The 22615-nt window shown below is 41.6% G+C and overlaps 1 protein-coding gene across 2 annotated transcripts in view; it reads left to right on the top strand.

Annotated features, from left to right (window-relative positions):
* Positions 1-21587, top strand: part of ubr3 (ubiquitin protein ligase E3 component n-recognin 3) — a gene marked incomplete at its 5' end in the record, with an annotated part of 41452 nt that extends 19865 nt beyond the window's left edge. For both annotated transcript variants that reach the window (XM_080018789.1, XM_080018788.1), the window contains 15 exons: positions 1406-1555; positions 3139-3272; positions 4784-4894; positions 5189-5389; positions 5715-5851; positions 8084-8169; positions 11984-12089; positions 13865-13965; positions 15334-15458; positions 16713-16820; positions 16957-17082; positions 17359-17538; positions 18472-18681; positions 19071-19210; positions 19542-21587. In XM_080018789.1, coding sequence (XP_079874915.1) covers positions 1406-1555; positions 3139-3272; positions 4784-4894; positions 5189-5389; positions 5715-5851; positions 8084-8169; positions 11984-12089; positions 13865-13965; positions 15334-15458; positions 16713-16820; positions 16957-17082; positions 17359-17538; positions 18472-18681; positions 19071-19210; positions 19542-19659 — 2033 coding nt within the window. In that variant the 3' untranslated portion in view covers positions 19660-21587. The remainder of the gene's footprint in view (positions 1-1405; positions 1556-3138; positions 3273-4783; positions 4895-5188; positions 5390-5714; positions 5852-8083; positions 8170-11983; positions 12090-13864; positions 13966-15333; positions 15459-16712; positions 16821-16956; positions 17083-17358; positions 17539-18471; positions 18682-19070; positions 19211-19541) is intronic.
* Positions 21588-22615: the final 1028 nt, after the last annotated feature.

The following is a 22615-nucleotide window of genomic DNA, read 5'->3' as shown; positions in this document are numbered from 1 at the left end:
TATTGGCAAGGTCTTTGTCTAATAAGGGAGGGGCATTCTTCCTGTTCATAATAACTTGTCCCTTCTCTCAATTATGGAATTATGGAAACCCACACAAGTTGGAAGCATGTTGGTGAATATATTAATGAAGGTTTTATGTAATATAAAAAAAAAATCACTGAAAATTCACCTTGAAAAATCTAATCTCATTTGAAAAGATAGATGGGTCACTTCCCACAAAGGCTGGCTGTTACCACGATCCTAAAGCTTGCTTAAAGCGACACATGGGCTGGGGTTATTTTCTTCTCCTATGTATCTTTTTTTTAACTGAAATGCATCAGAGTGGAACATTGAATTGGAACATACCTCAGTTTTATTCTTCCGATTTGCTCGGCACAGTGAAGCTGTTGGGTTTGCTGAAGCATTTTGTTTGTCTTTGTCGTTTCCTTTTTTGTTGAATGTGGAAACTCTCGCAACCGTAGATTTGATGTGTGGATTGACCAATTGATCGGCCGGCTTATTAATTGGGCCCATATTTGCGCATTTTGAGATAATCGGCATAGGTGGATGCCTGTGCTAACGATCCCAATAGACCGAAACAATGTCACAGACTAGTGTTAAAAAATGGATCTATTTTTCTATACATATCGATTCAAAATATTTGAAACGGTTTCAATACTCATTTTCTGCACTATCAATACACCGGTACCAGCTGCGCTTCCTTGCTCTCTTTTCTCTCCGTTAGCGAGTTGACACACACACCATACACTGCTGCAGCGCCCACATAGCCCCGCCTCCTCTCACTCGCTGTCTTCACTCGTCTCATTTGGTTTGTAATGGCTCATTAAAGATGGCAAGTGCAGAGCCTCCACGACCGGTTTTGAAAGAAAACAGCAGGAGTGCTGTTTGGAAATACTTTGTATTTGAGGCAAAACTTAACCCTAACTCTTTTTTTTTTTTTGTTGTTGTTTTTTTTTGTTTCCTATCTTGTATGAAACAACATTTTTATACACAACTCAGATAAGGGACTGTCCTGTTCCGTCCCGTTAGAAACCGAAACCCCACTGCCTGCACTGCGTCACACCGTTTTCCCGTTGCTTCCGTTGCAATATATATATATATTTTTTATTACAAAGTTATGGTTTTGTTATTCCTGTGGACATTTTTTTTATTTAAAATATGTGCACTTGCAGAGACAACGCCAACAGTAGCATTAGTTTTATTATAATTATCATTAGCATAAGTTAAGCAATTTTGTGTCTTATTTGTTATTATTATTAAATTGTTGTATTTTATGAAATGCAAAAAGAAAACATGATATCTGCATTGTACATTGGCCATCAGCCACCCCGCTCTCTAAATATCGGCATCGGCTATTGAAAAACCCATACCGGTCGACCACTAATTTGATTTTTTTGTGTGACAGAATCACCAGACACCGACGCGGCCATGGATCTGGGAGCGTCTGAGGTGATGGAGTCTGAGGTTCTCTACGACTGTGTGATCTGCGGCCAGAGCGGCCCGTCCACAGAGGACCGACCCACGGGCCTTGTGGTTCTCCTCCAGGCATCCTCGGGTATTTACTAATCCTTCGAAATAGTCCAGACCAAACAGGAATGTGTTGCCTCGCCACCGTCTTGATTTGTAGTTCAATTTTATACAACCTGCAAGTGAATTTAGGGGGGTTGGAGGGGTGGTGGTGTGGCAAATTAAAAGGACGTGTATTTCACAGACAAAAGAATATACTCCCCTATCACCGGAATTGCCTATTGCCAAAACACTTATTCAGTGGAAGCTTAGGTCCACCATATTGGAAATCTCATTTTAATAGGCAAGTTAGCTGTTGTCTTAATTCGGTCATTTATCATTCATGTTGATCCTTGCTTGCTTGTACAAACAGGCTGCTAGTGTTAAGAGGTAATTTCTGTGCCATCTTTGTGGACAGAGGAGGATCATTCACTGTCATGAAAATAAATGGCATGTTTGATTAGTAATTAGTCAACTCATAATGTGGTTTTGAACACTCTGTGCTCAAGGTCAAAGGAACATCATCATATATAATATGCCACTGGTCGGTTGCTGTCCTCTTCTCTACCTTCTCCCTTCTGTATTCTCTCTCTCTCTTTCTCTCATAAAGAGACTGACCATTTTGCGACCATTTTTGACACAGTTCTACTACATTTTAAAACGAGGAGCACCAGTGCAACTTGCAAATATGCAGACCGTTTTTAGTTTTTATTTTATTAAAAAATAAATCATCGTGTTTTATATGAAACAGTCAGAGGAAGCGAGAATGTGTGTGTGTGTGTGTGTGTGTGTGTGTGTGTGTGTGTGTGTGTGTGTGTGTGTGTGTGTGTGTGTGTGTGTGTGTGTGTGTGTGTGTGTGTGTGTGTGTGTGTGTGTGTGTGTGTGTGTTAGGGCCAGTGCAACTTGCAAATATGCAGACCGTTTTTATTTTATTAAAAAATAAATCATCGTGTTTTATATGAAACAGTCAGAGGAAGCGAGAATGTGTGTGTGTGTGTGTGTGTGTGTGTGTGTGTGTGTTAGGGCTCTCAAAATTGGCCAAAAATCACATTTGAATATTCCTTCTCAAAAAATACATAAGTGCGAATATATTTGAATATCTGTTACAATTTTAAAATGTTACCATTTGACCAACTTTCGGGCTGTGTTATCGCGTGTTAGCCTTGGGCATGCAAAATTTAAATCATCCAATCGCCGCCCCCAACCTCCTCTTCCTCTGTTGCTGTCTCCTCTACGGTTTTGTTCCCCGTCACACTGGAACCATGACACGCACATTTTCCGCTGTGTTTGTGACGTCGAACGTGACACACCAGGAAAAACAAAAATTCTCCTGGCGTCAATGGAAAGGCGTCAATCGCCTATTTTTAGCGCGTTTTATGTTAAAGCACTTCTTAATTTTGTGACTTTTTGCTTTAAAATAAAACAGCACATTGTTATTTCTGTACATTTTCTATTTATGTAATGTCTATTTATTACCAAAGCATTTATCAGTAATACAGTTGAGATGGAAAAAAAAATATGAATGTGTTGCGCCTCTCTGTTCTCTCTGTATTTGTTCATGTGCGAGGCCTCATTAATGAGCGAGAGTAGGAGTCCTCACCACTGACTGCAGATTTTTTTGTGCCTTTTCAGTTTTAGGACACCGCTGCAAAAGCGACGAGGCCAAGAAGCTGCCGACGAGTGACGAGGAACACATCTACGCTGCGGACACGTGCGGAGTAGCGCACGACCTCCGGCTCACCCTCATGCAGCGCTTTTTCAAAGATGTAAGTGACTTAAAAAATAAAAATAAAAAATTTAAATCTTAAAGGTTCCCTGAAATAAAATAAAAAATGCATCTTTGTCCTTTATATGAACTTCATTTATATCTGTTTTACAGTGTTTTACAGAAATATTTAAATCCATTTGAAGACAATTAGGATTCACATTCTTTTAAGAGATGTCTGTCATGCCGCCTGTGCATGTCTACACTCCCAAAATGAAGGGGAACAGGATTGAGATCACAGTACTCAACTTCTACCACCAAATGGCATTCTGCAAAAAAAAAAAAGCCCCTATTTTTTTTTCTCCTCCCCACCCTCCTTAAGGTCCCGTCCAACTGCTCTGTTTCAGTCAGAAATGTCTTCAATGTAAAATCCCAGCGGTTTGCCACACAGTAAATGCCATTTCATGGAATCTTTGACCAGCGTTTAAGACTCTTTGCCAAAAGGGAGGTTTTGAAACTATTCTAAGGTGTCAAAAAATAGGATGAAAAACACTGACAGCATCATCTATAACAGTATTCTGCACATCTGAGGTTGAAATGAGAAATTCCCTTTTTAATATGTAGTTGTTGTGCGAGTATGAGTTTTATTGTAATGCTATGGGGAGTCATGAATGTACTTTTGTAGGGAGGTTTTCCCACAGTATTCAACGTCTACCGTGACGGTGGGAACTGACCGCTGTCTGTGAATCGTTTGTTTGGCCGTCACACAAATGTCAACACTTTAAAAGCCGGAGGAGCCCCTGTGCTACATTACAAAGCGCCTTTCAAATGCCTGAACACTGGGTAAGACCTGTTCTAAATCTCTTGGTGGTGTCCAGGTGAATCCACAGCTCTGTGCCTGTCTATCAGCACATCCAGAATGAAGTACATGCGGTCATGGGACGCCATGATAGCGGGCCGGCATTAACTCCACGATACGGGGCCTGGGGTTTATCACTGTCTCTGTCTCTCGCTCTCTCTCTTTTTGCGGACAGAGAGAGAGAGAGTAGTCTTCCTGACGATGTAACTGAAGCACCAGTCTTTAGCGGCCAGCTTCTCCCCTAATCACATTGCACTGTCACTTTGAAACGGCACTATGTACGCTTTATTATTTATTTATTTATTTTTTTACCCTGACACAACACTTGCACCCAATGTGCGGTTTGTTGGTGATTTCCCTTCTTTCCGAACTGTGTTCACAACAAACGCTGACCGTGCCTTGGTCCCAGTGGCAGCTTCTGGACCTGCTCTCATTCGTTGTGAGATTTACAATCCCTCGCTTCCTCTTGAACCTACCTGTAACTGCAGCTGTAGATACAGTATATGATGGACGGGGGAGGTGGAGAGCTAAGGGTGTGCATTAGAGGGCAGGTGAGATACATCAAGCTCCTTTTTGAGCTGGACGTATCTATTGTTGGTATCACGATTCGGCTGTAACTGCCATATACCTTCATGCGCCGTTTCTTTATACTTGTCGGGAAATTGCCGTCTCTTAAACACTGTTTTTTTTTTTGTTTTTTTTTTCCCCCCCAGAGCTCGTGTCTGCAGTCCGTCTCTATTGGCTGGGACGGGGGAGTCTACGTCCAGACCTGCGGACACACCCTGCATATAGACTGCCACAAGTCCTACATGGAATCTCTGCGAGTGAGTTCATCCAGACTCACCGTTTTTCCATTGTTTTCCAATGTTATTCATGTTGTAGTATTGATTGGTTAGTTATAGGCATATTCCGGTTGGATTTGATTGGGCACTCCTCATTTGTCCGTACACTATTCTGTTTTTAACAGACCCTTTCTAAAATTCAAGAACACTGATCAGATTCAAAGGTTTAAGAGCCTTGGAGATGGTCCCACACAGCCTGTTGTTGTTGTTTTCTGTTGCTGTTGTTTCCTGTTTTGATGGAACGCATGATGTGCTATTATTTTATCTGTCACCCAGAACGACCAGGTCCTCCAGGGTTTCTCTGTGGACAAGGGTGAGTTCACGTGCCCGCTGTGCCGGCAATTTGCTAACAGCGTGCTCCCCTGTCGCCCGGGGAGGGGCACGGAGGCCGGGGCCTGGCACTCCCCCACCAACAAGAAGACGTGCGTGTTGGTGAAGGAGGTCGAGGACCTGCAGGAGCAACTGGGCCTTTTCCCAGTAAGTGTTCATCAGCCCTATTAATCACCACGATTCCACGTCACACTCCCTTTGTAGGTGTGGTAAGCAAAATAAATTTTCTCTATGAATTGAATGATGTTGCATATGTGTCATTGAAATATAAAAAACCATACAGTATTTTGTATTTCAATGACACATGCAATATGTCTAGAACAAGCCCCTCCACATTAAGAATGCAGTCTTTTCAAGTATTACTATACAAATTTGAGTCGTAGATAAATCCTCCAAATGTCCTTTGGTGAAAGTGCACCCTTATTTGGATGAATATAATGATAAAGAGTTTTTCACCCCCCCTAATTTCCAGACGGAGTCCAACCTGAGTAAAGAGATGGAGTTGGTTATCAAGGACATTAAGAACACCACCCAGAAGAAGTACATGGATTATGGGAAGAACCCCGGCTCGCCAGATAATGATTTCCTCTTCATGTACTCTGTAGCTAGGTGAGAGCATCCTATTAACCTCCAAATAAATTATGTTTAGCAATAATTCTGAATGTTCCTACGTGTTTGGTGATATTGGTGAAGGTGATATTGGACTTTTTGGAGGGGAGGTTTATAACGCATTCCCAGGTGGTTTCCTCCCGCTGTATGAAACTTTCTAATATCTAATGTATGCCATTGATTCACACAGTTATAGGTCAGTTGCACGGTCAAGTGATTTCTAGCGAGTACGCTCCTCCATCTTGGTTCCTTTCATCGGCCCCTGAAATACCGAACGTAACCTTTTAGCTGTTCTGTTGTGTACATGGGTGGGCGTGCTGATATGAGCAATGGCCCAGTCACGACGGGCTATCTCTGAGCAGAGTGCGTGTATTGACCTCTACGTCTGCCCCCCCTTCTCTCTCTCACACACACACACACACAAACACACACACACACACACACACACACACACACACACACACACACACGCTCTCGGCTAGACAGACTTGTGGCTGGCAAACTGGAACTCTTGTCTGTTCTCTTCTGTGAGTTAATACCAGCCCCTTCCTTTTGAATAACAATGAATGTCAATGCAATCCTCCATTTGGAGTTTAGTTTTCTGTGCTTCTCGTCGTTTTATTTTTACCTCCTGTGAGAGCCGCTGCGAGGGGGGGAAAAAGAATTGAAATTCAATACTGCAGCTGTTGCATAGTCATTGTGCCCACACCGACTATATGGATTACTTGGCACTTTCTGAAAGTTGTGCGGGGAACTGTGAAGGCTTTCTTGATTGGCTTTATTCATACCTCTGATTATACTGCTGTGTTGGGTCCAGAGGTGTTGCTCGAAAACTTCTCTCTCTAAGAGGCATTACCAGCTTTGTCAATTTAGGCTGCAGTAAAATCGTATTGACTCTCGTTCCACCACCTTCACTGAACCCTTTATTAGGTCTGACTGTATGGATTTATTGCATACTCTCTGGCTGAATTTAACGGCCACGCCCCCCGAGTGCTTATTCATAAAAGCCAGCTTGCTTAGTCACACTTGCAGGTCTGCCGGGCGCCTTTTCATAGGTATTCAGAGTTCCGCAATACCTTCAATTTTTCTTCTCTGACTTAGGGTGTGATCATAGATGACCTGCCAGTGTTACGGTCCACACTGATGATGAAGGAAAATGGGATTGAGTGAGTGGGAAACGAATCACTATAATCCTTTTCTTTTTTACAAGGTTGATCATAGGTCAGAGAAATGACTTGTTTGCCGTCAATCCCTTAGACCTCCGCTAGCCAGAACGCCCCCGTCCTCCCTGCACCTGACCTCTCTGGGCCTTTTGACCTCCCGATCCAGCGGTCCCCTCACCCTGCTCCCTGCTGGGCAACATCCCCCGAGTGTGTCTGGGTGCCTGTTGGCTCTCTGAAGTTCAATGAACAGCGCAAATTGCCTGAGGAGTGGAAAATTCCTCTGTCACAGGGGTGCTCTTATCAGCACAAGCCAGATGGCGCTTCATGGTGCCTGCATTATCTATGTGAAATTGCTTTTTCTCCCAGGAAACCTAAGGATTTGCCCCCACCTCAGTGGCCCATAGAAAGAAATGGCCAGCAGCGGGCTGAAAACAAGCCGTGCTCAGTCTAATTTTAGTAACCCCTATCTGTTTTCACTATCGGTGTACTTGTTTATGATTTTATGAGAGCTGAAATTCTTTTTTGGGATTTTTCTTGCAGGGGTGCTGGTCAATTGAAATTCGTGACTAACCGTATTTGGATATGCATATTTAAAATGAACAGTGGTATTATTCATGGGGGTTGTAGATGAAACTGCTTTTATGCTAATAGCGCCGCTTGTGCAGAGTGGGTCCTGAAAAGCTGTCATTTTATTAGATACGGAATTTCTTTGACAAAACAGGCGCATTTGCAGCAATCGACTTGACGGGGATACATCAATCATCTTTCCCTCAGTCTTTTAAGTGGTGGAAAACGCACTAATGCTGTTTTGGAGTTGCTGATACATGTATTAAGGAGTGGAAGAGGTGTGTGTGTGTGTGTGTGTGTGTGTGTGTGTGTGTGTGTGTGTGTGTGTGTGTGTGTGTGTGTGTGTGTGTGTGTGTGTGTGTGTGTGTGTGTGTGTGTGTGTGTGTGTGTGTGTGTGTGTGTGTGTGTGTGTGACGGTGTCTTTGTCAGAGACATTGTTTGTATGAGAGGATGTGTGCACAATAAGGAATGTGGCCGGCAGCTGATGGTGCTGTCTCCTCAGGACCAACCTGGAGTTGGAGCTGGTGCATCGGGGAGGAAACCTGTGCTCCGGAGGAGCCAGTGCAGCTGCCAAGCGCTCATGTCTCAGTGAGTATTTTCAACTGGTCGTTATCTTCTCCTTCGTCATTTTATACAAATGAAACGTTAAAGTTGGCTTCATCCCGACGGCTGTCATAAGCATTATTTTTCCTTTTTTCTTTTCTTTTTTTTTCTTTTTCCGTTGACGATTAAATTAATTACAAATAATTTTGATTGTTGTTCATTTTAAGCCACTATCATAGTATAAGCCCTTGGAACGGAAACATAATTGTACAATATAACATTTCATAGAATGATTGCGGTCGCCTCAAATAATTACGAGGCCATTTAATAATTTTGACAGCGCACATTAAATTGTCTCATTGTCTTTTGTTCTTCGTGTAATTGATATTTATCCAGAGCAAATAACATGTTAAGGGACGGTTATATTACTATCAATTATTTAAACAATTGATGAAGAGAGCAGAGACAAAGAGGAACATTTTCAAATTCTCTTTTCACTGTAATATTAACCTCTAATGTATTTTAAAAGTTAACTATTCAATCATCTTAAATGCTTTGCTCAATAGACCATCATCAGTACTTTGTCAAATATTGAACTCATGTAAAAGTTTTTATTTTCTTATTAACCAACAAACAAACATTAATTTACATAATCAGTCCTTGCATATACCAGTAAAGCCCATTCCTCCCTCTGCTTTGAGGGAGTAATGGGCCAAATGACTACTTTGGCCCATAGAGCCACCCCCATTTTAGTGGGAAAGTAAGACACTTTCTGATAGATTGGCATTGAAAACGCCACATTTGCACAAAGCAAGATTTTTCCACCATTAACTATTTGAAAACAAACTATGAATTTGGTTGGACCAATACAGCTGACAATTGAACATTTTGTTGGGTATTAGGCTTGAATTCTGCTCTGAAACCCACCCCACGATTCCACTTCTACCGCATCTCATCCAAAGTGTTAACAGAGATTGGCTCCGGAGTGAACAGACTGCTCTTAAAATGACTTTAACTACGATGCCCATGGGCCCAATGAGGCATGAGCCGGAGCTGCACGATCAAAGAGCTCTCGCTGGTCTTGTCCTTTGCTCCCACTTGTAGCCGTCGATGCTAATAGTGCCAGCAGTGTTCCCCAGTGACACTGCCAGTCACGCATTATGCGTAGCTCATGCTGTCAGGCCCTTATTGATTTGTTTTGAATTCTAACTCTACATGTCTGTACCAGTGATTCAACCAGAGTTTCATTCCGATCCAAAGGTTTGGAACTGCCCAATGGCAATGGGGGAAAATGTAATGTTGTTTTCACTTCTGCACCCCAGATCACTCCGTATAAGCGCACCACATTTCTGTAACGTGTCTCAGGACGGGCTGAGATTAATCAGGAATATCACGTATTAGATGTCAGGACAAATGGATCAATCACTGATTAAGTTGAAGTTAATTCTTTCCAGCCTCAACGGACTCCCTAACGTATTGATCAAGGCGTGAGCTCTTCAAATTCGGGGAATGGGAATTGGCCGAGCCTGTGGCGATGTACTCTATTTGGAAACAAATGTGCAAGAACTCCAAAGTTAAATTTGGGGTGGGCAGAACCTCTACTCTCTTTAATTAGTCTGTTTAGTGGTGATAAATTCACTGTGCTGGCTGCCGCAATGAAATGGCTTGTCATCGCGACTGGAGAAAAAAGAGATTTCACACTGGAGCCCTGCCATTTTCTGAGCAACATTAACTGTATAGCTGATGGCCAAATTTACTCAGGTGCAGTACATTAGTGTTGGCCCTTGCTGGGAAATGGGACACGGTGGGGGAACAGTCACTTGCCGACTACAAACACACAGGGAATTCTCAAGCTTATTTCCAAGTAGGCATCTCAACTGTTAACTGATGAGGATGTTGTGAACCACAACATCGTTATAAATTAAATGGGATACCTTACCTTTCTGTATTTAAAAAAAAAAAAATAATTATTAAAAAAAGGGTCATTTCATGAGGAAGTTTCACAAATTTTACTAGGCCTTACTTTTTCCTCATTATAATTGATTATCATAGAATTTCTGTTTCCGGCTAATATGCACTTGGTAAAGCCACATGGTGTTTGTAGCCCTCGGAAAAACCAAAACTCAGTTTTAGTAAATTAAAAAAATATATATTTTCACAGCTTTGTTTGATTTAAAATTTAACTGGCAACTTGTCAAATTATTTTTTATTGTAACAATATATCAGGATGATGTCCATTTTTCTTATATATATATATGTCAGTAGTATAACCAGGCAGTGCAAATAAATACTTCTAATATTTATGTTATTTGCAGTGATGACAAGTTTGGAGGTCCAGTATCATCAAAGCAAATTGCCAATGGAGACTGGATCAATATCAAGACGCTCCCTCTTTGTTTGGTGGAGCATCAGATACTTATCTCAGGAGTCGTTTGCTAGAATCAAAGCTACATTGTCCCTTGCTGAACCACACGCCATTGCCTGATGTTCAGTTCTGCTGCTTCACCCTTGTCTCACAGCGGAGGGGTTTTAATCCCATTTAACCTGGGAAACGGGAGAATCAGTTTGTGAGCTCTCCATCTCCATCCCCTGTCTGGCTTCACCTGTGGAGGGCAGTGTTGGCTTAGATATTGACAGCTCACTTACCATCAATATTGTAGAGGTGGTTATGTCAAGTATTTTGCTGCATTACCGCGTCATAATTCCCTGGAAAACCAAATTAAATAGGATTAGTGTTGCTTCTTGGTAGCCCGTAAGTGTTGCTGAAATGAGCCTTGGGTTATACAGAGGTTTGTTGTGTGCACCTAGAGATGCTGCTTTATGGAACTGATTGATTTAATGGCTTTGGTTTCAAAGCTATCTGACATGCATTGTGAATGCATTTTAAATGCATCGCTCTAATGCAACTGCTCCTTCTATGTCTGTTCACTTGGATTGGGGCCGGGCAATATGGAAGAACTGATTATTATGATAATCATATGGAACCGCGCATGATAATGATATCTGATTATAGCTGCAAAATCTCCACATTAAGCATCAAGCGTTCCCTCGTGATCATCTAACCTATGATGCCAAACCAAACAAAAGTCCACAAATTCAATTTCTTCTGCTCGATCTCAGACTTGTGAAAAATGTATTTTCATCATTCATTTCGAATACAAAGTAGTGTATGGTAATGTCTGCATTTTAAGACAATAGGATGCCACCGACTGACGAATAATAATATTGATTTATCTCATGGTCCTATGAATTGGCTCAAAGTAAAATGCAATGAACTAATTGGGTGCTGAGCTACTGAGGATACCGCTTCAGTTTGAGATGTGGCTTTCTTAGGCATATCTTTTGAGACTTTCTGCATAATTTTTCTTAATCTTAGTAATCTTACATTATACACTTATTTATTTAGTTATTTCCTTCTCACATCCCTCTGTTTTTTTTTTTTGGGGGGGGGGGGGGGTTGCTTTCTACAGTGCTACAACATGCACTGTCGAGCTAATGTCTATGTGGGCGAGAAGCATGTGCACCAGAGACGGTGCATGTGGGTGTGCTCTTCATGTTCCATTAGTTTCACAATGAACAGGTGTGACCTGACCAAAGAACCGCCCGGGGCTGTCAAGTGCAACCATTTATCCATCTGCCCCGGCCTGGTTTTAACCCAGCCAAACCAGTAGCTTGTGCACAGAAAAGCCAGTTAACTGCTCCCCCTCATTTGATACGCACTGGCGTTAGGGTGGGTGTGATGGATTGAGGTGAACAAGTCTTTTGGGGTTTGTTCCGGAAAGAGCTTGTTTTCCCTGTGTGTTAGTAATGTACGTGCCTGTTTTTTTTTTTTTTTTTTTTTTTCTCTTTTGTCGTTCAGATCAGCTGTTCCATGTGCTAGCCATGCACATGCGTCTATACAGCATCGATTCAGCCTACAACCCATGGACTAGAGTGACTCAGGTTGCACAAAGCAGAGAAGCAGAGTGAGTGCAATGTCTTTTTTTTTTTTTTTTTTTTTTTTTTTTTTTTCACCTCTTTTTTTATTTTTATTTTTAATGGAAATCTATATATTCTTTTCTCCCCATATTTTAGATTTACTCTGGGAGCTTCTTTCTTTCCTCCCCCTTCGCCCACCGCCTGCTTACACACAAGCACGTAATCACAGCACCACTTTGCCCTCTCTCTAAACACCACCATTTTCCGCTGCCCCCTAACCGCTTTTCCCTCACACAAAGGGAGAGCTAAAAACAGAAAAGGGACTATGCGTGGTTGCCATAGATACCAATAATTGCCGCATCTGGCAAATTACTGGGCGCTCTACGGAGAATGAAACGACCCTGTCAGAATCACCGCACAGAGAACAACTGCACCTAAACCCCACGAACACCACCATGCCAATAGTGCTGCGGCAAAACCACCTCAGCCCCCTAGCTGTCCACCCAGCTTTAAGACCCCCATATTTGATAATGAAAAACATGTTTCTAGTCTTTTTTTTTCTTCCCCCCACACACCCCTTTTGTGTTTGTTTCGGTATGCAGTTTAATGACTTGGTCAGACTGCGCTCCATTGTGTTGGTGGTGTTAACAGACTAAACTGCTTTTAAAATACTTCTTGAAACACTTACAATATACAGTTTAACAACCTTTCATCCCCGTTTGTGGTGTTAGACAGCTTTTTCCACACGTGTCAGTGTGAAAGTGCGTACCGCCGTACAGCATTCCACTCGGAGTCATTTAGTGTTTTAAAAATACCTTTTGAGGCTCTCTGGAGACAATTCTGTCATTGACACTCCCATTCGGTCAAACTACGCTGCTTAAATAGGACAGAGATGTTTTGCATAGTTAAAGCTCACTCGTACCTGTGCGCGTCTTTTGTTCCGAAACAAATAACTCATAACTGTGGTTTGGCTTTATAGAATATTTTGCACTCAGATATTTGCCTCTATTTAAAATTTACTATGCCTGCCAATGTGATGTACATAGGAGACTTGACAGTAGATTTGGAGTCAAAGTACCTTTAAAAAAATTATATATATAGATATATATATATATATATATGTTTTTTTTTTTTTTTTGGTTTTTTTTTTCTGTGAGACTTTCGTTCAGGCTGCACAGTGGAATTAGTTGTGAGTGCCTTGGAAATGGAAGGTATTATTCCCTAAGTGCAGTTCCTTTCATTCAAAATCTCCCAGAGGCCCTCTAAGAGTAGTGTGGACTCGTGGAGATTTGAACCTCTTACCAGGTTGTCAACAGAAAAGGAGGCATTTAAATGGAGATGGCATACAACAATATGTAACCGGGGCTACATTAAGGAAAGTGGTTGGGCGGGGAGTACAAGGAAATAAGCCTTTTCCAGCTGCATTTTAAGTGTATTATTGTACAGGCCATTTCTTTGTTTAAGCAAATGGACTTGTGTTTAGCAAGGGCTCTGCTCTTATCTCTAATGAATATGCCAACCAATATTTACTATATTTATGCAGTAAATATTCCTGTTGCTTCTCCATTTGCATGAACACTGTCTTGAGATTTTTAATTTTTCATTTGATTACACTACTCTTTACTGTATTTTTACCCTCTTTACTTTTCCATTAAAATTTTCGTACGTATGAAAAATGTGATATAAATGAAGTTGTTATTAATGTATTAACTTCCTTCATTTGTGTATTATTGAATTTGATAGTGCTCAAACGTCTCCATATTTATGTTTTCTGCATTAGAAATCCTGACAAGATGGCTTTCTTTGCTTTTGCTCTTTACAGTGGCTTTGACGAGGAGAGACCCGAGGTGCCCATGCTGTTTCGAGATGTCCCGTCCCTCCTGATTATCTTTGTGCTGACCATGCCGCAGCCGCTGCGAAAAGGTGCCCTGTCCCGACCTGCTTCATGGGGAAACGGAGAGCGGGGAGGTTCTTGCTAGCTGCTTCAGAGCCAGTCCCATTATAAGCCCCCAATCATGACTGAATGTCGGTGGGAGGCACTTGGACTCTGTTATCTGTGCTCCTGTTGCCTCTGTTTGGTTGTTGGGATCAGAGTGACGCGGCCTTGCTGACGGGAGGGGGGTGGGGGCTGAACCTTCCCCGTGCACCCTTCATCTCCACGTGCACACCCGGCGTTAGATCTCCTCTCGCTCTGCCCTCTGCCGCTGGGGAGGGAGGGGCACCCACAGCCCCTCTCCCAAATGGATGCAATCATGTTTAATGGGTGCAGTGCCACGGCACGTAATCATTTAGCTCATGACCGAGCCAGGTTAACTGCTGGCTGCGACGTTAAGTGCCTCAAAATCTTTTATTAGCTTATGATTGGCACGGTTAAGATTTCTATTAAAAGCGATATCCTACATTGTAAAATCAGTTTGTTGTGAGGTTTCTCTCAGGACATTTTGGTGTTTTCTTCATGTGTCTTGATCGTGGGACCAACTCCTAACTCTGCGTTTCAGGCTGTGCTGGTGGAAAAAATGGCTGTCGATGTCCGATTAGCTCCCGGATGGACTTTGTATCTCTTTCAATTCCACATTGATTAAACCAAAGAATCACTACCGCACTTGTTCTGAGATGGAGGATCGATTTATTTATTTTTTTAACACAATGGGGTGAGACGGAGGTGAACGCAGGCGTGTTATTGACAAAAGGGTACGACAATGGAAGTCCTGACACATTGGTTGTTTGTTTTTTCTTTTCTTTTCTTTAGAAGGGCTGAGGGTTGTCTGTCTCCCTGTAGCTTGTACACTCGTTCATTCATTACACATGTTACGCTTCACCGTGCCGACATGTCACAAAATGACCGCTATAGTGACGCTGCCAGCAGCCCCCTCCTCTGGAATGGCAAATAATGGCACTTGTTTTGCCTTCCAGTTCCAAGCCTTTTTCAAAACACATTTCCCATCTGAAGCCCCGTGCCAATTCCCCACATGCGGTTAGATGAGGCTTTCTGGGCAGAGAGAAGGACATTATGAATTAGCATTGCCGTCCATAGCTTCCAGTCCCTTTCATTATTTTGTGCCTTTTGTGTTAACTTTATTGTGTTGGCTTTTTCAAGTCATCAGATGGTCGGCATGTTTTTTACATCCAATGTTTTAGTATTTCCTGTACTCTCCTCTCACTCTACATGTATTATTATTATTATTATTATTATTATTATAACAATATTAATAATCATTATTTCTTTTTCTTTTTTTGAAAATCTCTTTGGCTTGTATGATCTAAACACCATCACTCCTTCTGCTTGTACAGAACACTTTAGCTGTGTGGTGAAGATGCTGTACAACCTGCAGTTCATCCAGGCCTTGGCTTCTCTCTCTGCCAAGTTCAGTCCAGAGGAGAGAAAAGCGTGGATCACATCTGGAGCCCTCAAGAAGGTAAACGCAGAATCGCTAAATGCATCTACAGGTTTTTTGTTTTTTTTGTTTTGTTTTCTCGAGTGTGTTCTCTCCAGGAACAATTCATGGCCGCAGTAAATCATGTTGTAGCACTCTGTATTGAGATGAATGGAGCCCCTCTCCAGGTTCATTTGTACGGATTTTATAGTAGACAATATCCATCTTCATTATCTGAAAAAATGTGATTGTCGGTGAGCGGGAAATAATTGCCTATTCGTCTTTTGTCTATTAAATCTGTATTAGTTAGCGGGTCGCTGGAATGTCAATAGACAAATAGCTTAAACCCTCCCCTCAGTCTGTTTCCATCTATAATGGAGGCATTGTTAAATACCATTCTACTACAATGTCATGAACGGTGAGGAACTCTTTCACAACTTCCCCCCTCCAGATCCACTTCAAATCCCTAACTGGGTACACTCTCCATATTCGGTCGGGGGGGGGGGGGTCATCCCATTTAATTATTGTTGATAAAAGAAGATGCAAAGTCTGAACCAAGATCAGGGCTTAGAGGGAGTAAATCCATAGACATTTAATCCTTCCTCTATAAATCTATGACATGGGACGGCAGGCGAGATAAGACAGATGCTGTTTTATATTCTCCCACCTTCAACTTGATAAATGCAGAGAGCTTTTCCTCTATATAAAATATTAGTCAAAGCAGTCAATTTTTTTTTTTTTTATCAGAACACACATTCAGTAATGTCTTTAATCTTCGCTTATCAGCCAATCAGATATTTGACTATAAGAAAATAATCATTTTGTCCCCTGGTTATTCTGCATAAGTAATTAAATTGATGATGGTGATTCTTTCTGCAACACAGCGCTGCGTGTTTTCCCTTTGAAGGAGTAATGCAATCCGCTCGTCGATTTTATTTATTTTTTCTCCCCTTCACCTCTAAACCTCAATATTCATTATGTGTCATTTAAGCTTCCTATTATAAATGGTTAACTGAAATTGGCAGTTGGGTGACATTTAAAGCTCCTAAGGCAATTTACTCTAAGTAATTGTCTATTGATAAATCTCAGACGAAAACTGCATGTTGGATCAGGGTTTATTATTTATATTATTATTATTATTATTATTAATAATAATAATAATAATAATAATAATAATAATAATAATAATAATAATAATAATAATAATAATTAAATAATACACATCAAAAATCATATGTATTTACTTTAGTCAGGTTGACTGAAAATAAGTAATGTTACATTTTCTATTCCCCCTAGAATGCTGCCAATGGTGAGAAGTCTTTCGAAGCCCTGCTCGGTCATACCATCAGTAAACTGGCCAAGGACAAAAGTGTCTACAAGCCCAACACTGAAGAAGCGTCAATGGTGAGACACAAATCTCTAGGGCGAGATGGTGAAATATGATTGCAAATATCACCACCAGCAACTTTAAAGGAAATGTACACGGTCATTATAAGCAGTTTATAAGCTCTGAGTCATGTGTTGTTTTGTTATTTTCCAGCTGAGCTCCAGCGTGTGGTCCCCACAGTCCATCGAGTTCAGCCTCCAGCAGTCCTGCCTGCCCTTCCTTCGCCTCTCCAGCCTTCTGCAGCATCACCTCTACGGGGACGGCCTGAACGGCTGCCAGGTGAGCGACCACGTTACCTCCCAACTTTTGTTCATCCCTTTTTGTATTCCTTTTCTATTTTATAATGGTGAAAAAGGCTGTCATCTAACTATAAAGGAAGGGGTGTGCGTGCGTCAGTGTGTGTGTCTGTCTCAAGGACATGCAGTGCCAAATTAGGTTAAATTTGGACACGTGTAATATTAATAAACTTTCAATGAACAGCGAGCCAGTGGGGGGCGGGGCTCCCCGTGGAAGCAATCGGCCCGTTCCATTTATTTATGTGTTCTTTTCAATCAGGTGGAGGAGGAGTTTTCGTCCCTGGCTGTGTGTCTGGGGCTCATGGCCTCGGCCCCGCAGCCTTCCAACCCCATGCACAGTGCCTCATGTCTGGAGTGGGCGGTGGATGCCTTCGACCTGGTGACACAGTGGTGTGCCGAGGTCACAGGACTTTCGGAGACGCAGGCTGACCACTCATTGGTGGGTCCTGTTTATTTGATTCATTTCATTTGATTTTGACTTTTTGATTTATAACTTGTTTTACACCCAAAAGTAATGCTTAATTTATATCGTAGTTTTAATGTAGAATGTAGAAAATACAGACACAATTGAAAGTTAGATTCAAAGAAACCTAAGAAGCCAAAAAAAAAAGCCTAAGTTAGAAAAATGGGTTTTCACAAGCTTTTTGAGACGATCAACAGATTCGGCAGAACTAATAAATGGAGGGAGGGTCGCCTTCCTGACTTTTGTTTGGCTGTGAAATAATAAATGGCCACCAATTCAGTCCGTCATTCACCTGCGTGAAGCAATGTCTTTATCAATTTTCATGTCAAGCGGGCTTGCGGAGGACATTGCTCACATCCTCAACTCGTTCTAATGGGAAAGGAAATTAGCACAACTCTACATGGCTCACGCTGTCACTTGGCACTCAGTGCATCGCCTGACCTGCCATTTTTAGATGGTTTCCATGAAGCCCTTAACCAAGGGCATTTTTATAAGGACAGCAGCTATAAGACGTGTGGGGAATCTGGGTATTTCCTTTCAAACAGCGTCGGGTATTGTTAATTTAATTTAAATTCTCAAAACTCTCTAAATTTCTCTGAATCCTCTAAGCAGTTTATATCTTAATATTAATTGAATTGTCCCCCACAAATTGCCCCTTTCTCTGCTGTGTGTTGTGTCTTCTCTGATCTTAACGAAAACTGTTTTATGTATTTTATTTTATTTGTTTTCATTCGCATCTTTTTATGGCTGTGATCAGGGCATGGTTGAAAAATTCTGGTAAAATAAAGGTGAAATAAGAAAATAAAATCAACATGTAAAATCTAATACTTTTATGCAGTCCCGTTTTCCAGCTTTGCTGCAAAAACAATTACGAGGAAGATGTTTTTAAATCTTTTTCTTTCTCCCCAGACCTTGCTTGTCAAGGATCCTGAGTGGGCAGCCCCGTGCCTCCTGCAGCTCCCTGACAACTACAACATCATCTTCCAGTACTATCACAGGAAGGCCTGCACTGCCTGCAAAAAGGTGCCAAAGGACCCGGCGCTCTGCCTCATCTGTGGCACCTTCGTCTGCCTCAAAGGGCTGTGCTGCAAGCAGCAGGGTGTCTGTGAATGCATTTTGGTGAGTCTGTGAGATGCTACTTACTTGTAGCTACTGACAAAATGTTTAGGATTTTAAGGAGACACCTGGAAATATCTGGATTAAAGTTACTTTTTAAGAAACAGCCACTCAATGTATTTGTTATGTCCTCCTGTGCACACTGTTTCCATTGTTGGTGGCGAGGTCCGCCTTCCCTGCATCAGTGAAAGGCAGCGGTGACTTTGATAAACAGCGTAGCTAGTTGTGCTTCTGAACTGTCAGACATAGATAAACAAAACAACAGCAGCTTTGGATGAAAATATATCAAGAGAAGAAATCCCCAATGTTGAAAAAAGTTCTTCTCCTGTAAATCGACTTAACACAGACGATGTGATGGATTTCCACTTTAATATCTTTGTCTATCATTACAGCACTCCCAACACTGTGGTGCGGCCACGGGCATCTTTCTGCTGATAAATGCTTCGGTCATCATCATCATTCGTGGACATCGTTTCTGCCTTTGGGGTTCTGTTTACCTGGATGCCCACGGAGAGGAGGACCGAGATCTACGGTACAAACATGATGCAGGGCATGTCGTCTATTCCACACGGCCACAAACCCGTTTTGATTTCGGTGCTTGCCATTCTTCCAATCCCATGTCCGCACTATAGTGAGGGGTACAACAGTGGAAACTGATCAAAAAATATGAGCGTTCTCATAGTTCAAACATTCTCTCATGGTGCTTGTGAATGAAATAATGGTGAGGTTTCAACTATTTAGTCTTTTGCTGGAGACCCCTTGGAACCCTTTCGAAGGTTCCTGGGGGGCCCCCACCTTCGGCACCACTGGATTGGAGGGTTGTAAGATGCATTTCTCATAGTTTGTTTCGTCCTGTCTTCCAGCCGTGGGAAGCCTCTGTTCCTATGCAAGGAGAGGTACAGAGTGCTGGAGCAGCAGTGGGTGTCGCACACCTTCGACCACATCAACAAGCGCTGGGGGCCGCATTACAACGGACTGTAAGATTCCCCCCACTAACAAATCACCAACACCTGACGGAGAAGACCTTTTTTTTTTCCGGCATATATGTCTGCCTCAATAAAAAAAAAAAAAGAAAAGGAAAAAAAAGAAAAGAAAAAAAAAAAGCCCTATTTGGGTATCTTATCATGTGATATACACAAACATGCAGTAAGGGTGTTGCCACCGCAGACTCAGTTCGTGTGAAATTAGGTGTACAATCATGCCTCAAGACTAACAAAGTGTGTGTGTTTGTGATTTACTGTGTGGTTTTAAAGCGGGGAGAAACAGAGGCCGGCAAGTTCAAAGTGAAAGCACAACTTTGCCCAGAAGTTACATTACATTTGGATTTGGAAGAGGCTTTTGAAGCCCGATAAACATTATTATTATTTCTTTTGTTTCGTTTTTTTGTTTTTTTACGGAAAAATGTTAAATGAGGATCTCCCCTGTAAAATGAAATTGTTTTGTCACCCTTATTATATTAACGCATATCTTTTATCTATCAGAATTTTTCTCTGCTGTGCTGGCATGAGTTTGGAGCTCCTGAAGAGCATTGCGGCGTTTTGCAACGTGCACTTGTGTTTGTTGAGATGTCACGGCAGGCAGGACACGTCCACCCATCAACACTAGTTTATCGCAGATGAGCAGTGGCTCTTTTTACGAGTCCAGTTGCAATCCATCCTCAGGAATAATTTTTTTTTGTTTTGTTTATTTCGCTGTTTAAAATACAAAGTTTTAGATATTTAAATAAATGCTGCTGCTTATTGTTGGTCAAGTTAGTAATTTTACCTTTTGTGAAGATTTTTTTTTTATTTTTATTTTTAATAAGTAGTTTTCCTATGAGTTTGTATTAGATGGCGGGGAATGTTGACTCAAGTTTAATTTTTTAGGGGGACGTGCGGTCACCTCTATCCCATTACTTTCGTTTGAATCTATTCTGTCCTGCTCTCCAGCAAACTATGTTTGTTCTGGTGTTTATTGAGAATAAACTCAAATGCCAGACCAAAAGGTAGGTTTGACAACACTGGGTCAAAATGAACTAACAAGGCACATTTGTCAGGACTCTCCATAATCCCCTCATGTCCAAGATATCATCAGGTATGATTTTCAAAATAATGAGTTAATCTACAATTTTGTTTGGGGGTAGAATTGCAATTACATAATTGGCAGCGGAAGAACTGTGTTCACCTGTGAATCAGGGTCATTTGATCTTAAATGAGAAGCAAGCAAAATTAAATTAATTGAGGGGAACGGAGCCTTGGTCTTGAAAGAACAATCATGATATGGACAATGATGTAGTTATTTCAAGACAAAAGACTCGTGGGGATGAAATGGCAGGTGAGATGAGTCCCAGAAATCCAAAATCATAGCAGCATTCCAACATCGCAACATGTTGTCGGACTTGAGTTTCCATAATGCACTGTGCATGACACACTTTTAGAGTTCTGAGTTAAATGCTTGATATTCCTAATATCATCCTTTTTTTTTCCTCTCTGGAAAAGAGGACACTTCCTCAGTTGTGCCTGTTAGAGTGATGTTCCTTCCTTGGGTGATAAAACGGCAAACTGACCCCCTGGTGATTCCCCCCCCTGGTTTCTGAGTCCTCCTGGCTGCACCATGTTGTGCGCCATGGAGGAGTCTTTGAGAAAGAGGTTGAGCGCTTCAACTGTTTCCTCTCGTTTTCATGCATGCTGCTTATTTGTTTCCCTCTGCTCTTAATTTGAAGTATCAACTTTGTACATGACCGCAAAACCGAATTAGCCAATGAATAATGGGTGTAAATTCCATCTGAAAGCTCTTGTGTTTTCTCCTGTATGAATGAAGAGGGAATACAGTACATTACTGTAGGTGCTGACTCAAACTTTTCTGAGTTTGTTCAGAAAGTGAAATTTGGACATTTAATGCAAAATGTAACATATGTGAATAAAATATAAGCACACTGAATTTCCTGTCCTTTGCTTATTTTTGGAGACCGCCTATAATTATTGGCATGTCTTATTTCATAATTGTGTTTTCTTTTTGTAATTACATTTTTTTTTTTCTTAACACCAGTGGTGAAAGGTGTACTTTACTATCTACATACTTAAGTATAGTTTCTTACAGCAACTTACCCACTTTAGACAATTCAGAGACTTGCTCCACTACGTTTCAAAATCAATTAACTTTTTACTCTACTACTGTATATCGCCCTACTATAGTTAAAAGGTAAATCGCACTGAATGCATAAAATACTGATTCAGGACCAACAGTTAAGTCCATATTCTTATAAATTACTATGACACCGCCTGTATTTGTTTTGTTAATTGTACAGTAATCAAGATCTGCAGGAGGATGGGGCACAGTGGCACATTGTTCTGTATCACAGGTTCTGGAACAGTATGTCGTTTTGGCAAGCGCTTCACCTTTAGTAATACTGCACATGAAACATTTAAGCGCAGGTTAATACATTTTTACCGGGGGTAGAAATGCCGATGTGGTACTTGAACTTTTATCAGATCCGTTTTATTTGGGGTATTTTGTACCATTTTATCTATTTAAAAGGCCTGCAAATGTGCGCAATAAATTATTATGGCTGCACTATGCAATCATTGTTATTATTTCTTGGTTCCTTTTGAATGTGATCAATTAAAAAAGAACAATAATAAAACCGTGCTTCGTTGTGGAGTGGCGCAGTCGGTGGGGCCCTTGAGGGGCAGACAGAGTTCCATTCCAAGTCTTAATTGGGGGGGGGGGGGAACAACCTGCAGCTCACGCACCGGGCTGCGGCAAGCGGGGCGTCTGCGTGAAAACCTCCACGACAAAAACAAAACGCCGTGACCGTTCCAATGAAAAGAATAAGAAGTCAAAGTCTAAACTCAGGTGAGAATGTTTCTGTGTGTGCGTGTGCACTGTAAGCTGTACTGTGTGTGTGTGTGTGTGTGTGTGTAAGCAGCACCCACAGGGGCCTATCGCCTTACTGTTA

Source organism: Zeus faber (assembly GCF_960531495.2).
Source record: "Zeus faber genome assembly, chromosome: 18".
Lineage (NCBI taxonomy): Eukaryota > Metazoa > Chordata > Actinopteri > Zeiformes > Zeidae > Zeus > Zeus faber.
Note: the sequence above shows the minus strand (reverse complement) of the source record. Positions and strands in the feature narration are given on the sequence as shown.